Source organism: Dermacentor andersoni, chromosome 11, assembly GCF_023375885.2.
Source record: "Dermacentor andersoni chromosome 11, qqDerAnde1_hic_scaffold, whole genome shotgun sequence".
Classification (NCBI taxonomy): Eukaryota; Metazoa; Arthropoda; class Arachnida; order Ixodida; family Ixodidae; genus Dermacentor; species Dermacentor andersoni.
Genome location: NC_092824.1, coordinates 98,866,281 through 98,886,080, shown reverse-complemented (window position 1 = coordinate 98,886,080; position 19,800 = coordinate 98,866,281). Strand labels below are relative to the sequence as shown.

Genomic DNA, 19,800 nt, shown 5'->3' with positions numbered 1-19,800 from the left:
AACTCTGAGACTACTTTTGAGGTCCTGTTAACTAGGAAAAGATATATAATCTACTGTTCGATCATTTTCGGGCTGATTTTAAAGCCAATATTGAGAATCGCAGTTACCTCATAGAAATTCCGGTTATTACTGCAATGTGCAGCATATAAATTGTCCGGTTTGATGTCTCGAAACTGCATATTGAGGGACGCCGGATCACTTTCAGCCATTTGAGATTCTTTGACGCGCACCTAAATCAAGGTACACGAGCGTATTTGCATATGGACCCTTTTATTTCTGTAGTGTTTCATCTTCCTATTTGATTTCGCTCAATGATAACGTCTTGCACGATTAGAGCATCGTGTATTCACCGGGGCGTAAATATTTAGCGATATATTCGTTTGCAGTGATGTCTAAAGGCAATGAGAAGAGTCAACACATTAACATGACTCAGATATTTGTATTCAGCAACGCGTATTGGATGATTTTGTGGGGAGCTGTTATTCAAAGTTTTGTGGCTGCTTTCATTTCCGATTGCTTTGGTTGTCTAGTTTCCTGGCTAACTTGTGAATTCACTTGTCTTTTCTTAGTATGATATCTGTGAACGATAACCTATGGTTCGCAAAATAAGTTCAAATTACAATTAGCTATTGTACGCTCAGTGTTGAAATCGTATAACTGAAGTCAGTTTGTGCTGGAGCCTCGAAATGACAAAATAAGCGCTACAGTTTTGGCAAATTTATATGGAACATGCGCAGCTGACTATATGGCTCTCCGCGCGTCACCCATTGACTTAGCTGCGCGCTTTGCGACAAAAAAATAAAAAAAAAAACTCCTTTTAGCGCAATGTATACACACGGTGGTCATTTTCCAGGAGCACCTCTTCCTTCTCACATACAAGTTGCCGTCTGTGCTGGGATGGCTGCGAATGAATGCTTACCATGGCGTCACAAGAACGCCGACGAGTTCCGTACTAACGAGAATGCATTAGACTGCCAAATACAGCACGGCGCAGTTTTTCCCGCTTTGAGGCTGGGCACCGCTGCACGTATTTACTGGAGCGTAGCGCGGGAATCCGCGGAATCGCTGCGACGATGGTTGCAGCGATGCGCGCGACGCCTAGCGCCGCGGTGATGAATGACGTCACGTGTGGTGAGTAAGGGGTGGCCTCTCACGGCCGAGCAAGAAGCCGCGAGGTCAGCTCGGCTGTTCGCACGCTCCCTGCATTCTGCAGCGGACAGCCGGCCTTTGAAGATGAAAATCTTCTAGCTCCTCGAGGAGAAATTGCTGCTATATTTAACGCTTGCGTGTGCACGTGTCGCGAGTGAATAGTGACGCAACGCGCAAAGGTGATTTCTTAGCGCGTTTCGTCCCGCGACACATAAAATACGTCGTGCCTGGTATTGCCCTACGTGAAGTGAATCAAATAGTCAAGAGAGACAAAATAATTGTGCGCTAATCTTGCGAGCGCCACCATCCCCTCCCTCTACCGCCGTTCCTTTCATATACCATGCGGATATAGAAGGAGAAAAATAAAATGATGCATACACTAACAACACAATAATACAATTACACAACCAAGTCAACAGGAAAGTAGCCACGAAGATAGCCAAACAGTGAATCATCGGTCCCCATAAAAACTCACAACACGCGATGCAGAATACGAACATTTGACGCGTGTTCGTCTGATGGCTCTTATTAGCTTATTATTATTTTATTAATCTGCATACAAAGTACGGGAAGCAATTGCTGTTTGCAAGCTCACATAATTGTAGTTTTGTGCTGGAAGGATGCGCAACATCAGCATATATCTATGAGGAGTAAAATGCGTTGATGCGCCTACACGTTCACCTGCACATGTAACGGCGGCTCGATTCAGGCTTCAGAACGTGCCCTCGGAACTAAGTCAAACTTAGCTTGCTTTGTTGTGCTGATTTTACTTAATTTCGTTGCGGGCCGCCTGCCTTGACGACTGTCTTTTGAGGTGGAAGCGACAGGAGAAATGGGAGTAAGGCGAATGCAGCGCACTCAAACGTATGTGGTTTGAGTCCCCCCTGCCGTGCACAGGCCAAGAGGGAGACAAGCCAACTCAGAAACCAGCCTAAACGCCATAGCACTCTAACTGCAGTTTGCAGTTGCTCGAAACAGGGCTTCTGATCGGTTCTTTCTTCCTTACCTCTTTCTTGTTCTTTCTTTTTTTGTTCGATGGTGCGTCAAGAACGTCAGACGTCGCCATGTTGTAGAGGAATAGCTCCCTCTGCATTCTGCGCCGGATGATCACAGCGTTCTAGAGGGAACGCGTTGGGCGCACGGCAAATGATATCAGCTGTTTAACGTTAGTCCGTGGTGTCCCACTGTGGCCCCTTTCGTCTTTCTTTTTTCTTTTTCTATAACCGTACGACAGTTTAAATTTCATTTAGCAAGCATGACGAAACCTTATTCCTATTACGATTCCTCTTCCGCCACCTCCACGGATGGCGAACGGTACCAGCAGTTCGACAGTGGTGCACCGGGAGTAGCAACATTGTTTCCCCGCTCGGGGCCGGAGCCTTCGCAATAACTTCATATGAACGTCTCTGGCTGTTCGCGCACGTCAAGGCTTGCAGCTATCTGCGCCTCCTGCCGTCCGTGCAAAAGTTAGACCCCCCTCCTCCTCTTCGAAGCCAGTCGTCTCTTTCGCACGAGGCCTATCGTGAACTGGGCAACAGGCGCAAGATCGCTCTGCTTTTCCCCGCCAAACGTGCTCCGGTCACGAAAGGAGGCTTACGTAATTAGGACCTCGCGAGCCCGCTGCGCTGTCTTCATTGTCTTTCCCTCGAGATCTGACGCGTCTCGGTAAATACTGTGCACTGTAGCGAAAGTCACGAGGGCTGCTGAGGCAGTTTATGACGCTGCGAAGAGGGCACTGCCTGTATAGTAACTGCATAACATTTAATGCTGGTTATGCTTCGAGCCGCCCGTTAGACGTCCCCGAGGCAGTGCGATGTCCCGAAACATTTCTTTTTTTTTTCGCAGCTTCGTCTCGCTTGGGCTGCCGGCAAATGACGACGTAGCCTTGAATGTACGCTGTGCAGACGGGCTCATTGCACCGTTGGGACTCGTTTATAACAGCTTGAAGGGGCGTGCTAGCACGCTGGTGGTGACAGGCATGAATTGTGCATGCTGCGAAAGCGTGTAGGCTAGTTGTCTCATTGTGTGTGTGGGGAGGGGGGAGGGGGGGGGGGGGGGGCTTCGTGGTATGAATGCAGGACACCGACGAAGAACTCGCAACATGAATAAGAAAGAAGAGGCACAATGCCGATGCCTGCGTGTACAGTCACATGACGTTGCGCATACGGCCCTGCATTCGAACAGGCGTTGAATCGTGTCTTTGGTTACGTCCGGCTTGCTGCCATGATAGCACACCTGCCGCTCGCTTTAACTATACAACTTGAACTCGTTTTGTTTACTGCGCTATACTGTTACACAAAAGAAAAACAAAAAGAGATTGACACACATGTGCCAGTGAACACGGTGAACAGTGAATATTTTCTACTTGTAATACGAGTCTGTGGCCTTAGAAAATAACACACGCACACGCACACACCCGCGCGCAACATATATAAAATGTCAGCATAAGTGCAGTAAAAGCTGTTGCTAAGGGTTTTGAGATCCGGACACTACTGGAAGTGAGAACTAGGCAAGATGGTTTATATTGCACGTGATAAAAGAAAAACAGCGGGAACAGTGGAGGACGCCAGAATGGGCTCCCAATTTATCTTTATTCTTTCATTATTGTTAAGCGCGATGTATACAAACTAACCCAGTTCTGACTTCCGGCGTCCTCTGTTCCGGCGGTGTTTTTCTTTTCCCCATGTACATACGTTCGAAAAAAAGCCGCTATCCTGTCCGACCGACGTGCGCTGTAACACCATTTGCAGCGCTGAACCGTTCTAACGCGGCAATATGCGCCGCTCCATCGCTATCTGCTCACTCCTCCGCGAGGTTTCTCGTTTTGTTATCTCTTCGCCTGGCGTGCGCGCGGGGGGCTTATCGGCTTCAGACGCCATTGTTTCTCGCTTTCTGGGCCGATCCCAGCCAAGAGCGAAGGTGACGCTGAAGCAGCACGAAGAGGCAAGGTATACGGCGGAGCGTGTGAGAACTAGAAGAGGAGTTGAGGACGGGAAAGGATGACGCTGTATCTCGCCGCGTGGGACGGCGTACGATGGGCGTGGTGATGTAAAAGAGGCATCGCCGTTCGGGCACTAATTATGCGACAAGAAAAGAAGACGAGAAAGGTAGGGTGTTAAGAAAAAAAAGAAACGGAAAAATGAGACATCGCGCCCGCGCCCCTGCGCGTCGGGCCCCATACTGTCCTGTAATTTGCGCGCCGTGCAAGCGCTAAAGAGATGCCCTGATCTTCGCACTTATCAGACTGCATTGTGCAGTATTCCTTTGTGCAGCACTGCGTGCTTCTTTTTAATTATTGTTCTCTCGTTAATTGTTCTACAAAGAAAAAAAAAATAGAGATAGGTTCGTCGCGGTGTTTCAGGCATGCCAGCCATATTTCTCGGCGATTCTTTTAGGTATATCGCATAGTTTTTTTTTTATTTTCTTTCTTCTCTTCGTTTTTGTTTAGAAGTTCTTCGAGAGTGCGCCTGAATGCGCTACTTATGCTTGAAATGAGGCGCCAGCGGCGTTCAGGAAGTTCCGTGCCATACTTAAACGCCCACGGGGCTAATCACACTTAATAGCGAAAAATGTCGCGTTGAAATCTGGAAGAGGGATCGAGAGGAAGGGGAGTTCATTATATATATATATATATGAAGGCCACCCGAAGCCGTGGAAGAACTGGCGCAATATTTCACTCTTTTCTCACCCGCCATGGTTGCTCAGTGGCTATGGTGTTGGGCTGCTGAGCGCGAGGTCGCGGGATCGAATCCCGGCCACGGCGGCCGCATTTCGATGGGGGCGAAATGCGAAAACACCCGTGTACTCAGATTTAGGTGCACGTCAAAGATCCCCAGGTGGTCGAAATTTCCGGAGTCCCCCACTACGGCGTGCCTCACAACCAGAAATTGGTTTTGGCACGTAAAACCCCATAATTTAATTTAATCTTCTCTCTCATTGAGCGCTTGACAAACAGGGAGTGCTGCCCTAAGCTACGCCGTTTCACAGAGGAATTCACAGAATAATCCCTTCACCAGCGTGTACGCGTAAAGACTGCTTCTTTGCAAGAAGCGTCTTATTGCGGAAAAGCAACACCGACGGATCATTCACGCGCTTCGAGTATTTGCTCTCTCTGTCTTTCTCACTCCAATTGTTTTCTTCCACTTATTGCATGGCTGCTGCTTAGCGCACCCTTCAACTGCAGCGCATTGAGAATTTTCGGGTGACCACCTAGGTGCTTCATGAGTCAACATCTAATTCCTATGGAAATATTTCAGCCCCCTGTATGGCTCCTCTTCTGCACGTTGTCTGTCGAGCAATAGCTTTTCAATGTGCACGCCTCGACGCCTTTCTCTTCAGGATGCAGAGCTCTCGCGGCAGACAAAGACCACTCCTGTTCCCGCTCTTTGAAGACGTGTACTTGCAAAAGACAGGCACCTAGAGACTTTGTGTAGAACGTTTCTGTGAAGCCCGTCCAATCGCTCAGCTGAAAATGCAATGTTTGATAAGGAGAGTTCATGGCTTTAAACGGGTGCTCGGAAGGTTAGTGTGGACCATCGACTCGACACGCTACTCTTCGCAGAAAGGTGACTTGCGCGCACTGCCTTTGGAATATGCCTACGAGAGACGAGTGCATGCATGCCTGCTTTCGAAGGTAAATTCCAAGGTCTGGTTAAAACCCATCGCTGCTAAGAAAAAAAAATGACAGATAAGGCGCTTAAGCCGCAGTGAGTCTTCTTTCCTGCTTTTGCAGGGGGGAATAGACGCACACATTAAAAAAAGAGTGGTTAAAAAGAGACACATCAAAACGCCAGACGTTCCTCGGTTCTTCGCAACGCACATACAGAGTATGTCCACGGGCTGAGCACGTCTCGCTGGTCAGGGCACGAATCACGGCGCGATTGAAGTTCAAAGCTCGAGTAATCCCATCCGACAGCTGCGACGGGTGTTCGATACCTCCCACGTATATAGAGGGCCACGTTTCCATAAAGCCTTTCCGAACGCCCCGAGGAGGTCGTTCCTTCCAGTGCTGCAGGAGAAGAGCCCGACGTCGAAGAGAAGGGAATCAGATGGCTCAAGTACAAAATACTCAGAAGTCGGCAGCTAAGTACTACGCGAGGGTGAGGTGCGGTTCGCGTGTACGGATCAAACTAGTTTTGTCTCTGCCGCCGGGGTGTGGGCCTCTTTCGAGGGGGGCAAGCCGCACCCTCGCGAGTGCAACGAACTGGCGAGTCAGCGGTTCCTCTCTGTCTGCCATCGCAAACAAGAGATCGTCCACCGCACCAGAACGGTATCACTCCACACACAGACATGTGTATGCCTACGTGCGCGTGTGTGCGTACGTTTCGGTGCAAGTGTGTGTGTGTGTTTGTGTGTGCGTCTATACGTCCCTGAGAATTTCAGGGTGTGTGCAATACGTACGTTTGTCTTTTCCTGTCAGTGCGCATGTGTGTTTACGCCCGGCTTTTCTTTTTTTCGTGTATGCGCGTGCGTGCGTACTTGTATGTTTACATGCTTCCATACCTGTCTGAGCACGTGTGCGTGTACGGATCGTATGGGTCTGCCTTTACGCGTCAGTGTGTACGTGTCGCTGCCTGCTTACGTGCGTGCGTGCGTCTGTGTGCTGCGTCGTCACACATGTGCGACAGGAGTGGCTGACGAAGTCGAGGAAGTCTCTCCGTGTCGTGTTTTCTTCTGCCGGTGAAGGTCGACGACTGGGAACGCAAACAGGCGCACGCTGAAGACCAGCAGATTAACCTCGCCCTGGCTCAGCGTGTGTGTGTGTGTTCTGGCGCAAACAATTTCCTTTCCGCGATTTCGCCTCGGTGCTCTTTCTCTTTCTCTCTCTCCACTTTTGCACAGTGTACGCTATTCGCGAGGCAGGAGATTAAGGTTTCTATGTGGAGTTCGCGTGCTTGGATCCCCCTCATACTTTCGTTGATGGAACGCCCGAGCGCAGGTATTGCGTTAGCGCAGGTACATCTTTGTGTCCGCCGAGGAGGATGGCTTTGATATTGTTATTTTGCTGGGTCGTTCCAAGTTGAGAGGGAAACGCGTGGAGCGATCTCTCTGGGATGTTTATCCGGGAACCGCGACCCTATCTGTGCAAACAACGCCGTCAGTGCCACGCGAAAACCTGGCGTTCGTAACAGTGCAGCTCTCGTGCGGCACTTCCTTTGCGTGCGCCGGCTCAGCGGCTCGTTGGAGATTGGTTCGCGAGTAACTATTTCCCTCGGGCACGTTGCTGCTGGTGCGTGCGTCAGAACTCCAAGTTTGTCAGTGCGTTATACTTCCTGAAGCTTTCGCTCCTTTCTTTAGCTTACCCGGGGCTCGTACACAGTGTAGTGTAGAATGTCGGGAGGAAAGCCGCTTGGGTTGTTGCGGCTAGATGGCGGAAAAATCGTCGTTCTCTGGTTGGAAAAAAAAAATGTCCACGCCCGCACAGCAGTCACAGATTCATTCTCGTCGTACTTGTGTCCCTGTTTTGCACGCCTGGCTTTTCCGTATACCGTGAATCCCTGCCAATGCGCTCAGCTTTCTGACGTTCTAAGTAGCAAATCCTGCACCGGTTGTTGAGCAGACGAGTCCCACGGTGTTCGTTACGCTGCCCGCTTATGGCGAACGATTCGAAGTAGGTGTGATCGGTAGTGAAAGGCTTTGCTTAGGAAACGACTGAACGAATAACTATATAAAACCTCCCGCTAAAGAGTACACTGCCGAACGCTCCAAGCCTCGTGTCCTACATGCTGTTGACATTCGCATACGGTCGGATCTGGGCGACTTGTTTCTGGGGTTGAACCGCGCTGGCGTAGTTCTCGCCGACTTCTGGCGGAATCGACGTTGACGCCGCGATGGCCAACGACGGGCCCTCCGCGGAGTTGCATGTTCTGCCGATCGCACTCGCGTACAGGTAAACGTTCACTCTACATACGCACATTCCACCTACGGCACTTTCTAGTGGATGAACGAGAGCCGTAGCGACATGATTTGGGCGAGGTGTTGCACGTCCCTCGGCAACGTCGCGGAGACAAATGCCGGCTTCCGAGAGAGCAGCACATATCAAATTGTTCTGTCGCGCACTCTCTCCCTCTCTCTCTCTGTTGCACTAATTAATTAATTGCTTAATTAAAAGGGAACTTCAAGCAGAAGATATCGTTTCGTTGGTTACCTGATCGAATTGGGTGTCGCGAACAAAACGTACGGACGGACTATGTACAAGGACACTGGAATGAAACACGATAGTAGGAGAAATGACGAAGATGCGCGCTCTCTGGCCATAAAACTGAGTCTACGTGGAAAGGGAAATCGCCTGGAAAGGGAAATCGCCTGAAAGGAAAATCGCATGGAAAGGGAAATCGCCTGAAAGGAAAATCGCCTGGAAAGGGAAATCGCCTTATAGTTCCGTTTATCGTGTTCACTGTTCTCTACGCCGTGATAGAATGAATTGATTGATTAAATTCTGCGATAACGACGATTACATTATGGAGCGGTAGTAGGAGGTAGTGGCGGATTCGAGATTATTTTTGACCCTTTTGGGGCTCTTTAAAACGCGCACTAAAATTTAAGTACACGAGCGTTTTCGCATTTCGTTTCATCGAAGCTGCGACCTCGGGCTTAGCAATGCAACATCATAGCCACTAAGAGGGAGAGAGAGAGAGAGAGAGATAAAAGAGAGGAGCAAGGCAGGGACATTAACCGGAAGATATCCAATTCGCTACCCTGCACTGCGGAAGGGGTAAGGGGAGACAGAAATATATTTTAAAAAATTAGAAGCACACAATCTACCAAGGCAGGTTCCGACGTGATAATACATACACTATCGTCTTCAAGGATGCTATTGCACCCATAGTGTCCTGTCGCCACAATAAGTGTTACCACGTTTTCACAGAAGCCTGGCTCTCCGCCGCTCGCACATCGTGAAATATTGTAATCCTTCAAAAAAAGTCACGCGTACGCGGAAGACGACGGCAGAACTCGGCTTGAATCTTGGCGCCTTGTCAACACCCACAGCTCTGCAACCCGGGGTATAAGTGCACGGCTTTTCCTCTGGGGACCCCGCGAAACGCGCACGACACCAAGCAAGACCAAGTCCCAATTTCTGGGGAATGGTTCGCGTGACCAAGTTCCGTGCAGTATTGAGTGGCATAACGTGAACTCTGCAAGCGCAAATGTTAGTTTACTGTCTGTGCAAACTACCGTGCAGTGTAAAAGGCTCGCGGTGCTTATAAGACGTTAATCAAGGAAATCCAGATGCTACTGTAAATTTTAGTGCCTTTAGTTCAGCAGCGTTTTCTTAAGAGCGTTTGTATTTAGTCAACGTTGGCGATTACTTGATTACTTATTACAGGGATGAACTGTTTTTTTTTTCACTGCTTGTGCTTTAAACGAACGATAATTCAGCAAGCGTTATGAACTTTCTATTTAACGCGAGAGCGTTAAGGGGGTCCCGTGTCGCAGAAAATCTGCTGTCGGCGGAGTTGACCGTGAGCGAAAATTTCCATATATATTTAGGTGTGTGTATATGCCACGCCTTGCTATATGACACGCGGTATACATGCGGGTTATATTGCCACACTGTTCTATCACTAAAGTTGCTCATAGCTTGTTTTCTATTCTTGACAAAGTTATTCCTCAAGATTTTGAGACTGACAGCCCACAAACATGTCATGAAACAAAACACCGACAGCGCATGCGTTTTATGTTAAATCTTATCAGACTTAAGTATTAAAAGTGCGAGACAATAACGGAAACCTGAAGATGATGCAATTAGTTTGGCGCGACTGCACACCACCTCCGGCATCGGCCTACGCAAGAGGCCGCGCGTTTCTACCAGAAAGGCCGCCTTCGTGCACAGCGTTCACCTCCAGCCTCTCCAGGTAAACATCACGGTTACGTAAGCCCCAGTTGCCGCGAAGCGTGAGAAGCAGTCAGGGATCGTTGAATGCCGTCGCGTTCCACTCTTAAAGGCGAAGCATGAGCGTCCTCCAGATTTCTTTCCGTAAGCTCGGAAGTGTTGTGGGCTGTGGGTTGCAATTTAATACGAAAATTCGTGAGAATGATTACGGATAATCGGCGCGCACTAACAAATACAAGTCAATTTTCAACGTCTGCAGATCCACCGCGTCCACATGCCTCCAGACTCTTCACTATCGTGCCTGGAATCGCAGAAAGCAATTCGCGCACGATGAAAGCATTCCGCCGCGATTGCGCGCTGCAAAACGATCGGTTTCCAGGAATAAACGAGGTTCGACAGTGTAAGGTCAGCCAGCAGGGCAATTCCGTCGCTCCACGAGCTCCGACTTGGTACTGGAACGAAACTGCTGCCTTGCACACAATTGCGCCGACGCGACGCGCCGGCTTTTCTGCACGCCCCCGCGTTGTCGCGGGGAAGCGGTTGTTCCGTGTTGCGTACGCTTCGCGCGCGCGTTCGTGCGAGCCTCATGGGAGCTGAATTGCGGAACAGGCATTCGCTCTGACGACAAAACATTTGCGTGGGCTTCATTTTATTTCATTTTATTTTATCTCTTATTGCGAGCAAGTACACTAGGTCGAATGCACTCTGGGTTCATGTTTTTTACACTAAGTGAACTTTGACTTCCGGGATTGCTTCTGACTTATTTTAATGCGCTTTGCGTGTTTATCAACGCGTCGTCATTTTTTTGCGCTGCCTATGACTAGCTTAATTCTTACTTGAGGCATACGCATCTGGGTAAAGAGCTGCCTACTATAGACCAAAGAGCTACTTACTACTACTACTACTACTACTACTACTACTACTACTACTACAGTGTACACAAACACATATACACACACACACAATCACACACACTATCTCTCTCTCTCTCTCTCTCTCTCTCTCTCTATGGGCTCCTCTCTTTGCTTTCTCGGCGTGCTGGTTAGGGCATAGGCACGGAATTGGAATGATTTATTTACGTAACTATTTAAGGAAACATTTGTAAAAGACATGCATTGCGGAAAAGTTGAGTTGCAAATTCTTTTCCCTCCGTAGACCACGTAATCTATTAGCAACGCCGTAATCCTTTCTTTGCATATGGAGAAATAAAGAGCGAAGAGAAGCCAAATGGCGACGAGTAATAGGCTTGATAGCAAGTGGCTCGGGCATTAAAAAAAAAAACTATTGGCACTCTCTCCTGCACAGTACAGTCTGTACACGTGTGCTGTCTCTGCAAAGTACACGCTACACTTCGATGCTAGATTTGCTTTGATGAGTCCAAACACATGTGCAAATTTCTGCGATAAAAAAAAGAAAAGATTTGCGTAGTGAGCGTGGTATGTATTTTGTCCAAAACATTGCCTACGCTTTCTTTACTTGTTCATTTGTCTCGACAAGTTCATGTGCGCAAGAATGCGTATATCAAACGAAAATTTAGTGGTCTGTAGTTTCGGCAATAACAATGCTGTTGACCTTATTTATTCACTCAATATAATAGTGATGCCGTATAAATCAATAGAGTCTTGTACTACACTTCGTTAGTGATACACCTGCTTAAGGCAACAGCGAGGGAGCTTTATCAACAATGAATGTTGCATAGAAATGCGCGCACTTCGCAGTTTGACTGCAATGACGTCGGTCGTGAAACATGTGGTCTGATGCACCTTCTTCTATTCTCATTTTCGCAGGAACGATGACGAGGTTAGAGATGCCCAAATTACCTTTCCTGCTGTTCCTGCTGCTCGATGTATTGACAACAGAGACCACAGGTGAGTGAGCTGTGCAGTTCGCTAGCCGCATTTGATTACCACATCGCGACACGACCGAGTAGAGTTAGTTGTCGTGTCGAACGAGGAGGCCACCAAATAAAGAAAAAAGAAAGAAGAAGGAAAAGACCGTTCACTGCTTCCGGCAGTCGAGTGAAGTCCTAGACTCGATCGCATTGACTTGGACCTTAGTGAGCAGGTCGAGTGAGTCGACCCCACTCTCACAGGCACGTCGACTCGAGTCGCATGGCGACACAATCTCATAGCGTTTTCATAAAACCGACAGCCAGCTTTCCGCACGACGCAGCAGCTCGATGCTGCTTTGACCCACTTCTACAGAATGTTTCATGTAACTTGTGCCAATGATACAAAAAAAAAAAAAAAAGTGGTTAGCCGCAGTTGGATGAAACCAACGGCATATGGTTTGCCGTCATGTGGAGCTCCTCAGAGTACTCTTTTTATATTTCACCTAATTAGTTAATTAACTAAGCTAAATTATCCAAATGTTTCAATACAGTTGAAACTTGATTTAACGAAGTGAAGACCACGCTCGGATTACTTCGTTAAATCGGTAAGTTCGTAAAATCAAGGAAGGAATTTTACGGTCCTTCGCAGCCTAAAATTGCAACGTAACGACACGCAAAAGCTACCGCGGCATTGTATTTGCCGCTAATCCAGCCGACTGTCCCATAAACCACGGATTAACGAAATGAACCACCGCCGCCTCTAGCGATGCGGTGTTTAGTCCCCAGTTCCGTGCATGGACGCGGCGTGCAGCCTCGTCAAAATAAAGCTAGGGATTTGACCTTGGCGCCTAGATGTCCTAACGCAATAGCTTTAGAGCGCACGCTCGAAGAAGAACCAGTCTGTGTCAAAATCAGAAATCAGCGCTTTTTTTACTCACTTATTTCCGAAAAAACGTCGTTAAATCGAGTTCGGCCAAGTTTGTTTCGTTAATTCAGGTTGACGATAACATTGAACCGTATGAATACCTGCCGGGGGATGTAAATTTCTTCGTTACATCGGGAACTTCGTAAAATCGGGTTTCGCTAGATCGAGTTTTACCTGTATTCACTTTAGGGCCAAGTCTGTTTCGTTGCGTTGTAGAGGGGGTTCACAACCGTCCGATCCAATGTTTTATGGCAACGTGCATGCTGCGTGGTGATTTTTTTCGGCGTGTAAAGAGAGCCCACGAAATACGAAATAAAACCACGTGACTGCGCGCATGTGCTATCCTATCGCAGCGCTCTCAATCGCGGTTCGTGCGAAAGAACCGTGCGCGTGGTCTGTGGCGAAGTCAGCGGCCGCAGCTCTATAGGCGCGGGCTTCGCAGTGCGTCAGTGCGCGTGGTCTGTGGCGAAGTCAGCGGCCGCAGCTCTATAGGCGCGGGCTTCGCAGTGCGTCAGTGCGCGTGGTCTGTGGCGAAGTCAGCGGCCGCAGCTCTATAGGCGCGGGCTTCGCAGTGCGTCAGTGCGCGTGGTCTGTGGCGAAGTCAGCGGCCGCAGCTCTATAGGCGCGGGCTTCGCAGTGCGTCAGTGCGCGTGGTCTGTGGCGAAGTCAGCGGCCGCAGCTCTATAGGCGCGGGCTTCGCAGTGCGTCAGCGTCTTTGGCGGTGGCACACGGAAAGGAAGCGCTGCTATACGATAGCGCACGAGCACGGTCACGTGGTTTTATTTCGTATTTATTGGACTTTCTTCAAACGCAAAAAAAAAAAGGACAAAGAATCGCCACGCAGCATGTACGTTGCCACAAAAAATTGGATCGGCGGTTTCTGAACCCCTTGTACAACACAACGAAATGCACTTGGCCCTGAAGTGAATATTAAACATTTTGCATAAATGATCTTAGTTAATTAACTAATTAAGAGGAATATAAAAGATACTCTAAGGAACGCAACATGACGGCAAACCATATGCCTTTGGTTTCCTTCAGTTGTGTCTACCCATTTTTTTCAGAATCTTTGGCACAAATTACTCTGTATAAATAGACACCCTGTATAAATAGCGCTGTTGGAAAAAAATGTGTCGTGCCAGACTGGTAACTCATCTATGGAAAACACAAAGCCAGATAGTGTTGAGCGCGCTTCGTCTGAACGTCATCTTCCGGGTCATCACCTTTCCGTTCTCTGCGATGAGTGCGTGAGGCTTGTTTCTCAAAATGGACAGCTTTTCTTTCTGCACCCGCAGCAGAGAGTGCACACTTCACGGATAGTTCCGTCGTGCGTTTCCTGTTTCTTCACTCTAGGTTAAGAATGATGAGGCGCGCACGAAGGAATTTCTCGATAATTAAACTGAGCACGGAACTCCGCAGCGTTTGCATGGGCAGGTTCAGCAATTGAGAGAGCTGTTATTGGTATTTCTTCTTCAATTTTTTTTTTTTTTGTAGTTAAGTTTGCTTCTTCGAAAAGACAAATTGCGTCGGGTCGTGGAAGCTTCTTCCATTTGAATCATGGTTCGTAGACTTCATTGCTCCTTTCATTTTTCTTTGTTGACATTTAGCGAGTTTAAGAAAATTGTCGGCAGAACGATAATGAAAAATTTTTTAGGCGCTTGCAATGCGCAGATTTTTTTTCTTATAAATATAGCTGTGGAGCCACTCCTTTCGTCATCATAGGACGATAATGGACTTTGTTCAGTCAGTCGGCAAGAGTGAGCATTGTTGCACTTCCTTTGCTGAAAAGTACGCCTCGAACAGTGTTCTTGTTTAAAGGGACACTTTAAGAGGAACATAACCTGAGCTGCGCCAGTAAAGCGGCCTTGTACCGTACCAAGTATGCCTCTTTTACCACGAGAGGATGCTGGGTAATCCAGAATGTACACAAAAGACGAAAACTAGGTGACGACGTCGCCTTGAAGTTCCCGCAGCAGATCACAGTGACGTCACAGATTTTGACCGCGTCTGCTATAGGAGCGAGTTTTAATATGTATTTCTTTTGTTTTCTTGTTATCTCTGCAGACGGGCAAGATTTCATTCTAAAGGTGCCCAAAGCTGAACTTAGCAGGTTTCGAAAACATTTATGGAGTCGTGACAGTGCAATCATCAAAAACTTTTTTTTTTTTTGGAGATCCGTACCGGCACACTAACCCATCAGCGCTGGGATATTCAAAAGACAGAACTTTGACCTTCGTTCTCTCTTGTGTCTTGAATCAGCCTACCACAGTGAAATCAAGAAAAATAGAGATGCGAAAGAATATTTCACCGGTCTAAATGTATTAAACATTTCTTTTTCTTTTATGTTTCTTAAAGCATAAGCGTAGAATAGTTTTGTTCACCGCTCAGTCCTTAGTGGCAGCGAAGGCCCATTCTTTCTTCGACGCCTATGATGCGGGCCGTGACACATGGCGCATTCCACGGTGACAAGTACTACATGAGAACACGACAGACAGTACATCAGAAGACACACGTCGGACAACAATGCGTTATGTTGACGAGTACTAGGCGAATACTAGTACTGCTGGTGATGCGATAACCAGTACTACCATCACGACTACCAGTATTAGACGAACGAGCGCAGTTTACGGAAGTAGTTTAACGGCAGCAACGGGCCTCTTGGAATGACGCTACAGAAAATGTGAGGATTTGACAACGCACATAAATAAAGGTTTGCCACCCATCGTAATCGTAACTTAACCTTTCCAGCCTCAGTGCAGCAAGCGGTTTGCGCCTTGTCCAGAAAACGCGAAGATCGTGCCGTACATGACACGTCGTTCGAATCACGCGACTGCTAAACGTCACGTCTCCGTTCTTTTAAATAGAGTAGTGTTGCCGGACGTCTCCTCTTTCGAGGTTCTTGCGCTCTTTATCGGAGCCACTCTGACCGCATGCAATGTAATTGCGCCTTACAGTTTCAACTGACCTTGTGGCAGACAGCGAAGATGTCTGCCAGGGCACGATGAATAACTATTTTACAGCACTTGTGTGTTGCTTCCACAGGATTCATTCCCCGCCCTTCCCATTCGAATTCCATCTGTCTATGAAGGGTAATTAGCGATGCGATTAAGAGGGACATCTCTCAATGAGCAAAGCCAGGGCCTTGGCTTCAGCAGCCATGATTTCATGAGGTAACATACAAGAGGTGATTGACCGGTTGACCGCTCTTAAACTAATGCACTACGTGGCGCTTGCGGTGCAAAGTGCGTTCCACATCGGCCGCCATGGCCGTACGCAGCGATGCCTAGCACTCCCAAGCGACCCATAGGTAAAGTGCACTTTCCAGAAGCGCTTGGATTTAAAGTGGACGGAAGCCTCAACCGGTCAAGATTAGCAAGAGATGCATACAATAATGCGAGAATTAAAAGCATCTATAGCACACCTGATTGACTCAAGCAGGCTAGGTGACGATTTGTCACAGTCCCGTTTCGAAGGCGATGTTAACAAATGATCATCTTCTTCTTCTGGTCTACGGCTATTACACGTACACAAATACCCGAGAGAGCGGACGGGAGGACAGAACTGCGGTAGCTTAACCGATAAAACTCCACACTCGTAGTGGGGAGAACGCGTGTTAGGCTCCCACACGCGGCGAATGACTTTTCGTCCGGCTTCACTTCCATTTCTCTTACTATTTCTGCACTTCGATTAAACGTAGCAGTCTGTTTCCCCTGTGCTTCTTTTTTTTTCACGTTATATTGCACGTTTGCTTCTACGGCCGCAACTCTATAAGGTAGTGACAGTGCATAAGCAATGTGCGACACCACTTGCCGCAGGTCAAGGCGTGCCATTCACCACCACAGCCACAGCCACAACTACCACTACCCTCGCCACAACTGCCACCAGCACAGACGTGCCGACAACGGCGAAAACGCTGGCGTCGCAGGCGACTGTCGCGTCGACGTCGCCGCCGGCGACGACCACGACGTACCAGTCGCCTTCCTCCTCCTTCGCTCCGGAGTTCACGACAGCGGAAGCTTCGGCGAGAGCGATCGCTTCCTCGGCGTCGGCGGTGCCGTGGTGCCTCCGAGAGCACGTGTCGTACGAGCGCCTCTCGGGCTACAGGGTGGCCGATCTGCTGGCTGGACAGCGGGCGCTGGCCGAGCCCACGCAGCCGCCGCCCCCTTCGACGGCCGAGGAGTGCTACCTGCGCTGCCTGGACGACGACCGCTGCCGCGGGTACAGCGTCAACCACGTCCGACAGGTGTGCGCGCTCACGCGGTTCGAGGTGGCCAACAAGTCCGACTACCTGCTGGCGGACCCGAACTGGAGCTTCCACCGCAAGATCTGCCTGCCCGGTGAGTACGGACGACTGTTAAAGGCTCTGGGGATCGTTGCGTTTTCCTCGATTTTGTCTTCCTAGTTTGTTTGAGAGTAAGCTACATTTTGGAGACGGACGCTTCGGCTTTCGGTTTCTTCTGACCAGCGCAGAACCGCGGTGGTTCATTGGTTGTTCGCTTGATCACCTATCTGTTTATTGATTCATGGAGGAAATTATCCTCGATCTTAGGCAAAGAAGTTAAAATTCTTATTCGTCATTCGCCTCGCGAATTGCACAGGCAACTACGATTGACACAGAGAGAACAGTTTATGCGCCTCGCTTAACGCAAATGACAGCATAGTAGCGTCCGCGCGACTAAGATTTGCAGGGTTCTTCGCCACCAGCAGTTAGTACCGCCTTGCGGATGATTTGTCGTGGTGCTGACAGTTGATTAGTGCGTCCACAACAAATATGTGGAAGACTGACTAAGAGCTAGGTGGTCCCAAGCCCGTGCACTCTCCTTGCAACAGTCTGGACCAGAAACGTACGACTATCTCGCAGAGCCGTCGTACATGCGGGTGTGTGGATTATTTCTCCACGAACGATGAAGTGTTATGTATCCAAGCACCTCGCATCAAGAACACCTGTGGTAGGATAGAGCGACATGTTTAAAGAACATTTGAGCTGGTCCCCCAAAAAAATGACGCAGAGAGAGGACGACAAGAGTTGGCTTTTGAGGACTCCATGAGTTAAAGTCTCCGGGCGTGAGCTACTTTTACCTACTAAGTCTCGGTGTCCTGCTTCCTTCGCCCCCGGTACCAAGCTTTAGTGCTGCTTCACGCCGGAAAGACAAGCCGGTTGTTCCTCTCTGCCGCTTATTGTCCAGACATCAAGCGCTGCTGACATCTAGCCAATGGTGTTCCGCTAAATGTCAGCAAGAAATGTACAGGACTAGCCAATAAGATGGGCGACACCTGATGGCCGCTGAAAGCTGTCTGTCGTCTGCGTTCTCCCGCCTATACGGCTGGATGATACAACGTCGTATACAGGGCGTCCCCAGCTAACTTTATTCTGAGTTTAAAGATATGCAAATGCCGCGTAGCTGGGAAGAACAAAGGTAATGTTTTCTTTGCCGTCGCTTGAAGATACTCAAATTGTTTCTTTCACTCCGCCTAATTAGTTAATTAGTCCCAATTATTTAATCAACTTCTGAAATATTATAATTGTATGAAAAGTGTAAATGAGAAAATTGTACAGCGACATGATAAACTCCAGATACAGTTTCTGTTGCTCAATACATGCTACATAAAAGTTTTTTTTTTTTTTTTCTGAGCGTGAAAGAAGCCCGCGAATACACGCTATGTGCCTCGAGCGGCCAGTCGCGGAAGTCCACGTTTTACCTGAAGCAATACGTCAGACGCCGCTTTTCAGTGCGAACTTCGACAAATCACGGGGCGTGAAGTTCAAGGGCCCGCAAAACCGGCGTGAAAAATCGACACAGGAAAAAAAAAAGGAAGGGAAAAACAAAGAAAGAGGTAGAAAGAGAGAACCGAGCCACGGGCGGGCGTTCAACGACTCGCGAGGACGGAGGCTTTGCGCTTCGACTTAGCGCCTTAAAATTTGTTTCTCAAACAGAGCGAGGGCAGGAAAGAACCGGAGCCCGGTAAGAAGAGACGATGCGAATCGCCGCGGCTAATAGCAGGCTTGGTGCCCGAGCGAAAGGAACTCATTAGCACATGGCGAGACGATGTTTCGACTCGGGCGTGAAGCCGTATTTTGCTTCTTCCTTTTCGACTTTCCTTTTTTCTAAAGAGCAGAATGACGAACTAGTTGGCCGGGGGCGAGCAAACATTTGATGCAATTAGAGGTGCCCTCTCCCACAACCCTCCCTCCCTCGGCTTGTGTCCTGACGAAGTCGATGCACGCTTCTTGTGTGGTCCGCTCCGTCTCGCCTTGGTAACTACGGGGGAGATACAATGAAGGATTCCGGCCCTGCAGGAATAGCCGCGAGATGACAAACAAATAATAACAATATTAATTTAAAATAAAGCTATTGCAAGATGGCGAGTGCATTTAGATTTGCGCTTTCGCGCTTCGAGCTCCATCTCGCGGGCTTCATTCCCTCACGCACCCCTGAGCTCAGGCGATGCTCTGCTGTCACGCACGCGTAAAGTTTCGAGGATGTACGAGGCGCGAGCAGGTGTGGCGAACTGTCGCTAATGTACCTTCCCTCTATGTTTATATATTTTGTTATTTCCCCTTAGAGGATTTTGAAGTGTCGGTGCAGCGGTTGGTGCAATTCACTTCTCGCACCAAAGCTACTGGGCACTGAATACAAGAGCTGCTTCTCTTTTTCAATGCGTTGGTGTGGGTGTAGGACACCCACACCAACGCGACGGGTGTGGGACAGTATAGAGCTTTAGGTTAGTGGACGCTAGCGGCTTGCGTACGCAAGAACTAGGGGCCACAGCACTTCGCATGCGCAGACCCCTACGTCTGGGTCTGCGCATGCGCAGTACTGTCGCCCCTAGTTCTTGCGTACGTAAGCCGCTTGCGTCCCCTAACCTTTTAAAACTGTGCAGTGAGGGAAAGCGCAGATTGCTACACATGCAACGAATAGACGCCGCGAACGTGCATAGCGGGCATCGTTGAACCACAAACGGAGAGGGCACGAACGCGGCGATCCTCCTCTTCACCTCCAGGCGCCTTCCGCCTCCGGCGCTCGCTTTCCTCGCGGCGACAAGCATAATCTCGGCGATTTG

General features: G+C 48.8%; 1 protein-coding gene across 1 annotated transcript in view; it reads left to right on the top strand.

Annotated features, from left to right (window-relative positions):
* The first annotated feature begins 1,073 nt into the window (after positions 1-1,073).
* Positions 1,074-19,800, top strand: part of LOC126539139 (uncharacterized) — a 73,930-nt gene continuing 55,203 nt past the window's right edge. The window contains exons 1-3 of the mRNA XM_072285230.1: positions 1,074-1,131; positions 11,770-11,850; positions 16,554-17,075. Coding sequence (XP_072141331.1) covers positions 1,074-1,131; positions 11,770-11,850; positions 16,554-17,075 — 661 coding nt within the window. The remainder of the gene's footprint in view (positions 1,132-11,769; positions 11,851-16,553; positions 17,076-19,800) is intronic.